This window comes from Sminthopsis crassicaudata, chromosome 2 (assembly GCF_048593235.1).
Source record: "Sminthopsis crassicaudata isolate SCR6 chromosome 2, ASM4859323v1, whole genome shotgun sequence".
Classification (NCBI taxonomy): Eukaryota; Metazoa; Chordata; class Mammalia; order Dasyuromorphia; family Dasyuridae; genus Sminthopsis; species Sminthopsis crassicaudata.
Window position 1 is genome coordinate 449,447,328 of NC_133618.1, and position 14,274 is coordinate 449,461,601.

General features: G+C 32.9%; 1 protein-coding gene across 7 annotated transcripts in view; it reads left to right on the top strand.

Moving 5' to 3' along the window:
* The window catches only part of RPRD1B (regulation of nuclear pre-mRNA domain containing 1B), a 78,068-nt gene that overhangs the window by 46,932 nt on the left and 16,862 nt on the right, over positions 1-14,274 (top strand). The window contains exon 7 of one of the 7 annotated variants that reach the window (XM_074292714.1): positions 11,586-11,702. The exons of 5 other annotated variants lie outside the window; for them this stretch is intronic. In XM_074292714.1, the coding sequence (XP_074148815.1) occupies positions 11,586-11,660 (75 nt within the window). In that variant the 3' untranslated portion in view covers positions 11,661-11,702. Of the gene's footprint in view, positions 1-5,677; positions 7,022-11,585; positions 11,703-14,274 lie in introns of those variants that run through there. One more of the 7 variants, XM_074292715.1, reaches the window with a different exon arrangement.

A 14,274-nucleotide genomic window follows, 5' to 3' on the forward strand; every position in this document is an offset into this window, starting at 1 on the left:
TTTCACTGAGGAAGCATTTTTAGCAGTGTGCCCCGGGACTAATAAGGGAATGTAATTAATGATTCTGGTTGTAAGTCACTCTGCCATCTGTTGAACTGCCCCTTGGCGACACATTAAGGGCTTTCTCTGAACTGTCAGACATTGATTATCGTGAGCAGCTGTTGTTGGGTGGAACGTGGCAAGCTATCATAGAGGACAGTGTCTTTGAGAAGAGATTGGGTTGGCATAGCACGTTAACTCTTTGTTATGTTTTCTCTTCCTACTTTGGTATCCACTTAAATTTTTCAGTTGATCATTTCATTCTTTTTGTAGAGCAGAGGCTTGATAAATAACTATCCTATTTGACGATCTCTGGAGAACTTTTAGGTCCCATTGCAACACTGACCTTAGGATTAGATTGAAATTGAACAAATAATGTACAAGGATTTAAAAGTCCACAAGCTCCCAGCCTCAGAAATCTTGATTCCCCCTAAATACTCACTGGTACCTAAATACTTACTGGTAAATATTGTTTTCTCAGTTTGTTATAATAATTATTAAATATATTAAAAAGTGATACGATAGCCTTTAATTATTTTTATCCTTATTAAGTAACCACATCTATTAGTTCCACCTTAGATTTTAAGGATCTGTTGCATTTTTATGGAGATTGTTAGGATTGTAAGGTATGTCTCAGATTTTCTCATTCTTAGGGCATTTCTCTCTTGCAGAGAAAAGGAAATCCTCTTTGCCATTAAGTAAGGAAAGAAAAATTATCAGAGTACTTTTCCCTTGAGTAGGTTATAATGTCTAATCTGTGTTACTGTCAGAGGCTAGCTGAACAAAACCTTACAGCTTTCCTTGTTGCATTGGAGGAGAATACCTAGGTCACAGAGTTGACTTCCTGTAGCTTCATAGCCAGGTCAAATTTTGGAAAATTTAGAATCAAAATGCTGGTTGAAATGCATGATTTTATACTTTTCTTATATGGGGGGAAATTATTCTCTCTGAGGAGTTTATCTCTGGTTTCCCAAATAAAAGAGTTTGGATTTTTGTTACAATATAAGCTTGAATATTTAATTCTGTGGAGAGTGAATAACACTCTTTTTTGCCTTCTGGTGAGTATCTGTACTGTTAACTCAGAAAATCACAAATTAACATTATGTTTTACTTTTTACTTTTATTTATTTTCGTAGACATTTTCCATTTCCATTTTAATCTGGGTTATTTGTACTAACTAAATTTGATTCTGCTGTTTTAGAATTTGAAGGGGCTTGGGGAGAGATGGGCTCTAGTAAGAATAGAGCAGATGAAGCTACTTGATTTAGAAACCATCAATCCATGTCTAGGAAAGCAAAACCTACCATCTATAAACAATGAAGTTTTTATTTAATTAATTTATGTATTCATTTTTTAGCTCCCTTTGGCTAATGCTTAAATTAGCTATATTTACTTCAGATAAATGAATATTTAAAGTTATAACTAAGGATATATTGAAATAATACTCTTTCAAAGCACCAAAAGTTTCTGTAAATAGCCACATAAAAATGGTTGTTGGCATTACAAGGATAAGAAAATTAAGTCAATAGACTTCCTCTTAATTAGGTAAAGAATTATCATAATTAATTTTGAAGAAAAAAACAAATTAGTATCCATGAAGTAGTATGTTCAATATTTATCGCCATATCATTAGGAAGATCTGGGAATAATTGAAGGGTGTAGTAATTGAAAATCAGTAGTTAAAGATGTACTATATCATCATTAAACAATTTTTGAGTGGCCATAGCATTCAGAACATTATATACTTTAAAAATAGTATCTGTAGTGACCCAATCAGTAAAGAAGAACCATAGGTAATGAACATTTCCTTTTGTAAAACTTCAAAGTAATGTTTTTTTTTTAAAAATTTAGAACATGTTTAATCATCTGTTCCTTTCAGGGAAGCAGAAGACATTTAATCCCATTTCTATTACTATCTTACTATGTGACTTTGGACAAATAATTTCCTTTCTTAGTTCCTCAGTTTCCCCATTTGTAAAATGAGATTGAAGTGCAGGAATAGGGAACTAAATAAGCTCTCAGATTACTTTCAGGTTTATAATATTCTGTGAGTTTATTAGTAATTAGATCTACTATTTGGAGATATTTCTGTGATTTAGGCAATTGAGAATGAAGCTAAAGATTAAATGATTGTACTTGTCACAAAGCAAGTTTAGACAAATTACTTGGACTGTAGCTTTATGTAAAAGGCTGGGCTTTTGGTAATATGGTAATATGAGCTGGGCTGAGGATCATAGACTTTTGGAAATCATCTCTTTCTGTACCCCCTTCCCTCCCCTTTTTTTTTTTTAACAAAGGAAGAAACTGAAGCCTATATACGAATAGCTTACTCCCAAGTTCATACAGGGGCAGAGCTAGGACTAGAATTAATGTTCTTCTAATTTGTTGTTTGGTACAGAGTATTTCAACAAAAGAAGACAAAGATAGGTAAGATATCATCATTGTGCACAGAGCTGAAATCACTTATATAGACTTAAAAGAATCTTATTGTAGAAAAACTCTAGCTTATTTAGAAGACTGTATTGGTTAAAGCTGGAAACTTGTGAACAAATTGACTTTTCTGTTCTCTTTGGTGTGAAACTTATTGTGTTCTCTTATGCTGTTAGGTGGTGAGAAATTGCTTCATTGAAACTTGAAGCTGTTTTTCCTTTTCTCCCCAGCATGGCACTCTCCATAAATGTAATGATTATCCAGGGGGATAGCCTTTTGATTCAGAAAACACAGCAGGGAAAGGGAAAATGACTTAGAATCTAGGCTTTTTGTGTGCTTTCTGTTTTTAATTTCGTTATAATAACTTGAGAAATTATTTGTCCACAAATGAGGACCACAAAACTACACTGAGAGCATGCTGTTGTTTTTGGCAGTCTTTTCTTCTTCCCTGCAGGGTGCAGAAACTTTATTTAGAATAACTGTACATAGAGTAGATAAGTGTATAGAGTTCTTTTTTTGTTAGTTTAAGAGTAGATATCCTCACGACTAAGTACCCTTTAGATTGAATACAGCCAGTAGGGCTAAAGTGATTGGGTGCATAAGAAGGGGAAAGGAACAGAAATTTGAAGTAAAAAATTTAGAGGGGAAATGAGCAAAGAAAAAAGATATGTAACAGTAAGCTACCTTGCATTCAGATGTAGAATGTAGCCTTCTACATTTCAGAGTAATTTTACATACATAATCTCATTTGATTTTCAAAACAGCAGTAGTCTTACTTAGACTGGACAAGTCATATTAGCTCTCATTTATAGGTAAGGAAAAATTAGTTGAGACTTAGTAACATGTAGATCATTAGTGAAGCTGGAATTGTTATTTTCCAGTTGTTTCCATCATATTCGACTCTTTGTGACCTCATTTGAATTTTTTTTGCAAAGATATTGGAATGGTTTGCTATTTCCTGTTCTAGCTCATTTTATGGATGAGGAAACTGAGGCAAAAAGGGTTAAGTGACTTGCGCGGGCTCACTTGTTCAGCTAGTAAGCGTCTGAGGCCAGATTTGATCAAGAAGAAAGATAAGGCTTCCTGACTGTAGGCCTGGCATTCTATTCTTTGTGCCACCTAGCTGCCCTAAACTGGGATTAGAATTCAGATTTTTTTTTTTTTTTTAACACCTAGTCAGGTGCTCTTTCTTGTAAGACACTTTGATTTCCTGGAGAACTTTCAAACATTAACATTTTATATAAAGATTACTTGATATGACTTGAGGGTAAGCAGAAATACATTCTCCCCTTCATTATGATTCTAAACAAAATATAGTGCCTGAATCCTATTTTTAGAAATAAAGATATATCTTGCTGTGTGGTATGGAGAATAGATACATAACTGTATTATAAATCGGTAGAAATACAGTGTTGAACCAGATTATCATCACTTTTAGGTCAGTCTGTTACTACAACTAATCATAAATAAAATGTATTTCTTGAAATCTTTAGTTTTTCATTATATACTTAGTTTTGTCATCTCTGTTTTGAAAAGTCCACTTTAAAAAAAAAAGATATTCTTTAAATCTGTAATCCTTTTTTGATGGAATAATGCAAGGTTCCCTTATATTTCCATTATGGAAACTTATTCTTTTGAAATAATGTGGGGATTTATGGGAAATTCAATTTTAACAGATTCAGAAGCATTTTGTCCTGCTATGTGAATTTTTCCATTCTTTTGAACTACTGACACCTGGAACCTGTGTGATTTAAAGGCATTGTAGAAATGACCTGATTAGAAAATCTTTTCTTTGATGTTAGTCTGACCAGTAAACATGCTACAATAGTCATGTCAAGATGTCTTACAAGTCAATAAGGCCAGACTTATAATTAGACTAATGCTTTGGAGGGGGATGGGATGGGAATGTTGTGGGCAGGGATTTCTCTATACCTTTAGAAATTTTTTAAAGTTCCTACTTAAAGAAAGATGCCACATTTTAGCACAGCTTTATTGACTATGGTATTTCAAGGCATACTCTTATAATTTTAAAAGTGGCAAAACCTTGGGAATTCTTTCAGTCTATGATGTTGAACTGTAACCATAGGTATAATTTAAAATTGTCCCACTTATAGCTTAACTTTCCATTTTTTGGGGGGGAGGGGGAACAAACACAATAAACAGTTCTACTAATTTTGTTTAAAACAAGGTGTATGTAGCATGAGTTGATCATTATTCATGAATATATCTACTTGTTAAGATAGAACAGTATCTGGATTTCTTGATATGGTTTACTTACTAAAATATTTAAGTATAGTCATTAATATCCTTATGACATAGGAAAGAACTGTAGATTTTCCACAGCATGCTTCTTTAAATATTAAGATCTTACAAAGAGTCTCTGTCCATTTTTATAACTCACCTTAAGCCATCTAGGAATTCACTAAGCAAATATATAAGCTATACATTTAATTTCTAGAATTTGCTTTAAAAATACATAAATAATGAACAATTTGATTTAGATAATAGATTTGTTTTCTAGGTTCTAAATTATCCTGTAACATAAATGGTCTTGAAAAATAGAAAATATATTATCATTAGGGTGGCTAGGTGCTAGAATGACTAGAGTGCCCAGTCTATATTCAGGAAGAGCTGATTTCATATGTAGTCTCAGATATGAGTTATGTCCCTGAGCAAGCCCTTTAACCCTGTTTGCCTCAGTTTCCTCATCTGTAAAATGAGCTGGAGAAGGAAATGGCAAATTATTCTAGTGTCCCTGCCAACAAGACCCCAAATGGAATCATGAAAAGTAGAACACATCTAAAATAACTGAACAATAACAAAAATATCATAGTATTGACTTTAAGCATGACTTTTGCAATAGAATTCACTTTCTAGAACCCTGAAGGCTTAGCTTTAATAGGTTACATATTAATTTGAATAATAGTATATTTTTAGTTGGATGAGAGGCCATATGACATAGTACATAGTGATACTGTTCTTGAAGTCAGGAAGATAGGGGTTCAAGTTTGTACTCTGATGCATATTGGCCCTGTGATCTTGGGTAAATTATGTAATTTCTTAATGTCTTTGGACAGCTTTCCAAAACTATATGTTATAGATAAGTTACAGATCTGAATTGGGCATACTAGTTTACATATACACAAAGAATTCTTATATTGAGGAAATCACCCCTCCTCCCAACATTGTGTATTTTTTTTTTTCTTAGATTAATGTTGCTTTGAAGGAATAGAGTTTCTTTTCTGGGAGATAAAAGTTCACTTTGCTGCTGCTGTGTTATTTTACAGAGCTTGAAATGTAAGTAGTTTAAATTAGATAACAGGACAAAGGTAGATGCTTTAAATTTTGTTGGTTAGTATTGAGGGGGTTAGCTTGACACTTTGGAACTGAGTTCATACTATACTGTCCTATATGCAAAAGTGTTTTGACTGAATTGTAGCAGCTTGTTATAGCATAAATATTAACCATTTGAGGTTAGGTGCTTCTTCCATCCTTGTTCTCATTCAGGATGTTATACTATTATGAGTAAAAGAATAGCTAAATCTATGTGGGCATATCAATTTTTAGAGGAATTCTTGAAAATTTTGAAAAAGTCATCTTAACCAACTTTTAACATGTTTAAATGTGCTTGTTATATTTAAATGTGACCTGGTTTCTCTTCTTTATGGTTTCCTTTGCATCATAATGCAGTTTTCTTTATGCTTTGATTTTGTGCATATATGCATATATTGTCTCTTCTGGTAGGCATGTATCAAGAATCATTCTGGAATGCAGTATTTTTTTTTTCCATTAAAAATGCATTGCTAATCACATTTCACTTTATGTGGAGGTTTCTTTTTATAGGCCATTTGAGATTGTGTGAGTGTTTTGAGATGAAAAGAGAAAAGGTTATATGGTGTAACTTTTTCTTTTTTTGAAGATAACTTAGTAACATTAACTATGTAGACCTTTGATTCCAATAAACTGGAATTACACTGTACCTTATAATTAATAGGAATAATTAATCAATAAACATTAAGTGCTTACTGTGTGCCATGCATTGTGCTAACTGTTGAGGATATAAAAAGAGCCAAAAGACAGTCCCTCCTCTCAAAGAGCTTACAGTCTAGTTGGGGAAACAATATATAAACAAATATATACCAAGCAAGCTATACGCATTATGTCTATGATGTGCCAGGCATTGTGCTAAATACTTTGCAAATATTATTTCATTAGAGAAAGTTAGATTGCAGAGAGCATCCTATTAGATATCATTTGAACCTCATAATGGGTGATAGTCATTGGGGTTAGTTTGGTTTTTAGGCAAGCTGATATTTATTTAGCTTGTATAGAGTATGTCTCTTTTGGGGAAGGGAATTGTGGAAAGAACACACTTGGGAGTTAGGATGCCTGAATTTTAGTGTAATTTAACCTGAATCTTTGTAACTTCAGAGGAAGAATTAGGACCAGAATGTAGAAGTTAACATGGAAGGTGAATTTCCTTCAGTATAAAGAAGAAACTACTAATACTATCTATGGCTGTTCATCAGTGCAGTAGATACTTCTTTACATGGTAAGCTTCTGATTCTTAGAAGTCTTCGATTAAAGACTAGAGGTCCAGTTTTATTAGATGTAATAGAGGAGTTTTTTTTACACATGATTATTTGTGAATGTCTTTATTTTGTTCTTATATAAGTTTCTTGAGAAGTTAATGTTTGTAGTTATGTGACACTAATATAATATTTTGTACATAGTAGTATCTTAATAAATGCTTATTAATTTCTTGCTCACTTGGAGAATCATTAAGGGATTACCTTAGATTTCTTACTACCAAAAAACTTTCAGGGAGCAAATGTAAGCATTCTAATATTTGAAAATGAACCAAAGAACGCATTGTATAATCAAGAAAACAGCAACAAACCAAAATAAACTTTTAAATAAAACTAATCAAAAGAAAATCAAAATATAATCCTCCAAGGCTCTGAACCCCTCCCCCCCAAAGATTTATGCATTATAACTGTTGTACATACTGCTGTATTCATAATTTATTGACTGATAAAGGAAAAGATTATGTGCATTAATTTTTTACAAAGTAATATCTGCATTGCCCATCATGTTTATGCTAAGTTGCATAAAAAAAATTATCTTTTTTTTTTCCACATGTTTTTTGTTTGTTTCTCTACCACTTGATACACTCTTCTTATGTTTCATTTTTGGTTTTATATTTTTATAGACAACTAGATAGTATAGTGGATAGAGTGCTGATTCTAAAGTCAGAAAAACCCAAATTCAAATATGACCTCAAACATTTATTAGCTGTGTGACTCTGAGCAAATCATTGTAAGTTTTGTATTTGCCTCAAGTTTCCTCAACAGTAAAATTGCACCTACCTCCCAGGGCTGTTGTAATGAAATGAAATGAAAAAGTAGGCTTTATATGAATCTGTATTCCCCTTCTTTTCTCCCATTCCCTTCATTTTGTCGTCATTATGACATATTTTGGAATGTTTTATATTAATATGTCACTATATTTTTTTTAGCTCTTCTTCCATCATAGTTTTGAGGTTTTGCTATTAAAAATAGTACTTCTATGAATTTTCTATGGACTTGATCTTGTTGCCAGTTTCCCAAAATATAAACCTAAAAGTAGGGCAAAAATAACATGAATATCTCTTGTTAGTTTTATAGTATAATTCTTTTTGTGTTTCACAACTCCACCAGCTGAATTGAATTAGTGTGTCTGTTTTCTCTGGTTCCTGCCAATACTGAATTTTGATATCTTATACAATCTTTGCCAGTTTTGGAGTTTTGGTGATGTTTCAGAGATGTTTTAATTTGCATTTATCCTTAAAATAAGTGATTTTGAACATTTTTTCAAGTGATTGTCGGCAATTTATATTTTTTCTTTTGAGAATTGCTTGACAACTTACCCGTTGGAAAATGGATTTTCCCCTGTAAATGTGAGTTCCTTATAGATTTAGATGTTAGATTTTTATCTGATGTTTGAGGGATTATGTAATCAGTAGGCATTTATTAGAGTCTTTTATATGGAAAGACACTGTGCTAGGTGCTGGCAATACAAAGAAAAAAAGCTCTGTTGAGGAGTTTGTATTCTACCATGAGAAAGTAACATACACACATGTAAGTAAAAAAAAAAAAAAAAAAAGAAAGAAAAAAGAAAAGAAAAAAAAATTTTTTTTTTAAGAGGTGTGTCCAAAAAAGCTTTATGTAGATGTGTGCTTGAACCAAAATTTGAAGGAAGCTGGGGGTCATATTGGGGCAAAGATGAATAGGCAATATATAGGTATAAAGAGCCTTAGAAAAGGAGAACAGGCAATAGATCATCATGTAAAATAATAGTGAGTTATCCATTTTGGCTGGAACATAACATTTAATAGATCTAAAAAGGTTGGACTTAAGAGCTAGAAGCCATTGGGTCAAAAATTTTACAGAAAGGGAAAGAGAGGCACAGAGAGATTAAATAACTTAACCCAAGGTCACAGAGCTAGTAAGTGACTATAACAGAATTTGAACTCAGGTGTCCATTGTGTGGCACCTAGCTACTTTGAGACTGAAGCCATAATGTGAATTTCAGACAGAGGAGTTTGTATATATTCTTAGAAGTAATAGAAAGATATAGTAGCTTTTTGAGCCAAAAAGAGTGGCATGGTCAATCCTATATTTTAGGAATATTACATTGGCATCTATATGAAAGGTAGAGTGGAGAAAGGAGAGAACAAAGGCTGGGAACAGTAAAAGCCTTGTGTCATATTTCAGTCAATAGGATGATAAGGACTTAAATTAGGCTGATATAAATATGTGAGTGGAGAAAAGGGAATATGAGAAATATAATGGAGTTAGAATTTATAGGGTTTGGTAACAAATTGGATAATGAGGGTTAAAGGAGTATTGCTTTGGTGACTAGAAGGAAAACACAGAAATGAAAAAGTTGTGAAAAGGGGTGGATTTGGGAGGTTTTGAACAACATGAGTTTTGAGATGTCTGAAATATTGTTTGAAAGGTTTATAGGTAGTTGGCAATGTGAGATTGGAGTTAAGGAGAAAGAGTAGGGCTAAATGCCATTTGGTGATAGAGATAAATTACCTAGAGAGATTAAAGAAAGACTGAAAGAAAAGAGACCCCAGGATGGATTTTGGTGAATTATTCACAGGTGGAGAGTAAAGGAGATAAAGAAGGAGTAGCTAGCAGGTAGGAGAGGAATTAAGAGAGAATAGTGGTGTAATTATCCAAGGGAGATAGAAAGTGATTAATATTATCAAAAGCAGCAGATAGGGCAAGAAGAGAGGGGATCATTAAGAACCTTCTAGTGTCTTTCCTTTATTAATTATCTCTACTTTTATCGCTTCTGTTTCCTGTTTGCATATAGTTATTTGAATGTTTCCTGAACTTTTAGGCTCTGAACTTGAGAGCAGGGACTGTCATACCTTTTTTGGGCAGGGTGGGTGGGAGGGAGAAGAAGAAGTGTATTTTCGGAGCATAGCATAGTCTTGACACTTAGGAAGTGCTTTGTATATGTTTATTGAATGGCTAACTTATCTTGGAATGAGAGAGAGAAGGAAGTAGAATAAGTGAAGAGAACTTTTCATCATTATCATCATCATTAGCATTTATATAAGTTTTTAAAACATACAGAGTGCATTATCAGTATTAGCTGATTTAGTTTTCACAATATCCTTATGAACTGGGTGAAGTTATTATTCCCATTTTAACAGATGAATAAACTGAAGTTAAGACATAGTGACTTGTCTAGGGTTACATGTATAGTATCTAAGACAGAATTTTTCACTTCAACTCCAACTCATGAAAAAAGGCTTCTTATGGGAGGTCATATCCTTTAAGAAGCTAAAGAGGAAGATGGAGCATGTTCCGGACATGGGGAACTATGGCAAAGGTAGGGAGACAGGAGGTGGAAAATCTTGTTAGGGATAATTACTACTTTACAGGGTATGTGTATGTAGTAGGAGAAGGAGGAGGAGGTTATATCTCCCTTCCTTTCTACTTTATTTCATTTTCTATCTTGATATTCTTGACTTTTTGTTCATTATGAATTTTTTAAGAGTATCCCATTGATATTTGAATGGATAGCGAATTAACTTAATTTGTATATTTTGGTAGATTATTTCCAAGATATTTAATAAATTCCAATATTTTAAGTGCTATTTATCTATATCTTCTTTATTGTTATTAGTGGAATAGGCTTTCTAGTACTTTATTTTACTATAGTATGCCTGATTGTCCAAATTACTTTGTATGGGAACCATTTACTTATGGTTCAGATTTCGTTTCTCTGATTCTTTTTTCTTTCCCTAAATACTGCCTATTTTCATCATTTTGATCCAAAGCAGGAAGAATTGCAAAAATATGTTATAATTCAGCCTATCAATCTGATCACACATGATTGAGTTGAAGGACCAGGTTAATCCAAAATTTATATGAAAATAGATCTTAAAATCATTCAGTGTGATTGTGTAAGGAACATAAATTAAAACTCACTCATTTTCAAATTGAAATCAAACACTTTAATTTGCTTGGCACTATATAAAATGAGATATTGCAACGGTATTGGTAATTTTAAAATATCCCTATACTTTTTGAATAAATATTTTTAAAGACTATAGAACCGCTATTGACAATTTTATGCTTTTTGTCAATATTTCAGCTTTTTAGTCTCAAAATGAACTGTTTTGCAAGTTTATTTTGAAATGTACATACTTCTTGAATTTTTGTTACCCTTTTCTGTTGGTTTTCTTCTGTTAAGACACACTGGTTAATCCTTAGTACTGGTCTAGTACTTTGAAAGATCTTTAATTCAAAATCCCTAGATTTGTTTCATTAGCAAAGAGCCTCCATTGTTAGGAAAGTCCTATGATGGTAAAAGTGCTTTGTTGGTTTCATCTCAGATCATGATGTCTGATCATGATGTGTGTTGGAGTTTTATTATTTTTTTGCAACAATTGGCTTGTTTCTAATGCTTTTAGCTAGATGTCAAACATTTCATTTTGATTTCTATGAAATACCCTATGTGATTTAATTTATTGTATTTTTTAGTAATGAAGTAGAGAAACAACAAACTTAGGAACTAGAGAGAACACTTTCTTTTCCTTCTATCTTCCCCAGCGTCTTGCTCAGCAGCTCCAGCTCTGCTGTGACACCCCAGAATGTATCATTTTGAAATGTCGCAGCTGCCACTAAGTCATGTGGGAGAAAGGAGCTGGCTGGTAGAGAAAGACGCAGGTCAGTGATGGTTTTTCATTTTGGCATGAAATTTTGAAAAGTGGCATTCTTGTTTTATATCCAAACTGGTTTTGTGTTGAAGGTTAGGCTGTGGATTAGCTGGTCTGGTGGCACAGTCATAGAGTAGGTACTTGAGGAACATATTTTTGGGAAGGTGGTGTGGTATAGAGGGAATACCTGTTCAGGAACAAGTTGAATTAAATGACCTGGAGGAAGTTGGGGTTTTTTTTTGGGGGGGGGCAGTATTTAAAGATAGAGCAATTTGTTTTACTAATAAATTTCTTTAGAATACCTTTAAACAAAGCCTTTTCATGGTCTGCTTTGTACATAATACTTTTTGAATGGCATATTAATTAGGCATATTAGAGCAGTGGGTGACTTATATGCCATGTGTTTATAGTATAACTGGATGAGTAAAAGAAGAGATAAGGCTTAACTCTGGAGAGTGTGTCAGTTGTCAAACTTAATTCTCACCTTAAAATTTTTTTTCCTAATATTTTATTTGTGCAAATAATTTCCTGAGAAAAATAAAATGATTTTTACATTGTGTGAATCTTGTTTATTCTTTCTTTCTACAAGTTTCTTGAAAAAGGTTGGGTATTTTTTTGTTTTGTTTGTTTTTTTAATTTTTCCCATGAAATTTTTATGGAATTAAAATTCTAAGAAGGCATCATTGTAGTGCCAGATCTTTTGTTTTTTAGGTCTCTTCTAGCAAACCCATTTATAACATGCCAGGTCAGGCTTAGTGTTTTAACCTAAAAAGTCAAAGTATGTGTAAGCATCTATCTTTCAATAAATGTTCTTTGTGCTATTGTAAATTGAGTAGTCAATATTCACATGCAGTATTACATACACCAAAGCATCAGAGAGCAATAGGGAGGGTAGGTGGAGGGTTACAGCTTTCCTGGTAGGGTAAAGGAATTTTTGAGGTGAAATATCAAAACAATACTATGAATGCAAAACTTAAACATTGTCATAAAATTAGATGTTGATACATTTTCTCCTGCACTTTAAAAATCTTACCCATTGAATTATTGAGACAGTTTATCATAGTTCCTGTAGAGCCATGATGAAAAGTGGCAGCAGCAATTACTGACACAACTCTTATCTATTTCACTGCTGCCTGTGGTCAGTGGGAAACCTTGTGTACAAGAAAACAGGAGAAGGAACCTAGGGAGGATCTCTCTACTTTGACTTTTCTGTTTCTTCTTACATTAGGAAGAGGACACAAGTAAGAAAAGGAAGATGAAAGAAACCTTAAGAAGCAATATTAGCATTAAAAATGTATAAAGTATTAAAAAGAGATATGAAAGGAAATGAGCCAGGGAGTGTTGTAGTGGCTTTGTTGTATATAAGAATCACAAGGAATCACATGTTGAATTTCTTGAGCATTCAGTGTAGCAGTGAATATTAACTAAAGGAAGAAATTGTTTGCTGTGATATAAGTGGATGAATTAACATAATTGTCTAGAGCACATGATGATATATGTGATGGAATTGTGGAATATGTCCTTTTTTCTTTTCTATCTTACAAAGAAAAGGAAAAGGGTAAGGATATCATTATACAAGGTAAAGAACTCTGATCTTGGAATCAAAAGATCTGGGTTTCAATTTAAGTCTTGATGCATTTAGGTACAATCTAAAATATTATGTTAGGTGCTAGGGATAGAAAGATGAATGAAAGACAGTGTTTGCCCTCAAGAAGCTTACATTGTATTGTGAACTCATATTGCAAATATAAGTAGATACCTGACAGTTTGAGGAGGAAGAGAACACTAACTAGAGGATCATAGAAGGTAAAACAGCTGATCAGAACCCTTATCAGATCATGTCTTTTTGTCTTAGTTTCTTCATCTATAAAATGAACATGATACACAGTCTTCACAGGATTATTATGAGGAAAACACTTTGTAAAGCAAATGAAATGGAGAAACCATTCCTGTGATTAGAAATGGTCTTCATGGTATCAGATTTTCTTAGTACAGAAAAAGCCCAAGTATAAGTTTTTTGAATCATGTAGAATAGCATAGAGTGTTTTATGCCACTGTCCAAAGGAAGGCTGATAAGATTGAATTTTATGCATTTTTCTTGATTCCTCTTTCCTTTAAGTGGCAAATGACAGGATCACTTTCTGTTAAGGTAGCCAGGGAAGACATTCCCATAGCTTTACTTGAAAATCAAAACAGAGACTACAGAGGGAGAGCCTAGAACTAGAATTGTATTTAGGTCACATTTTTTTGATTGTGTTCATTAGACAATGTGTATGGTGGAAGGAGAATAGTATTACTAGTCAAATACCTGACTTCTGACCTTGATTCTAATGCTTAATACTATTTGATCTTGGGCATGTTCATAAACACTTTTTGAACTTTTTTTCCTTCCCTTTAAAACAGACCTTATAATAATTGCCATTTTCCTTAAGGGCTGTTGAATGTCAAAGTTTTTTATAAATTCAAAAGTGCTTTATACATAATCAGTTCTGCCATTATTTTGCCCTTAATCATTGACTTGTTAATAGCATTATGTAGACAAATTATGTGTACATTCTTGTGTTTGAGATTGCTAAAGTCTT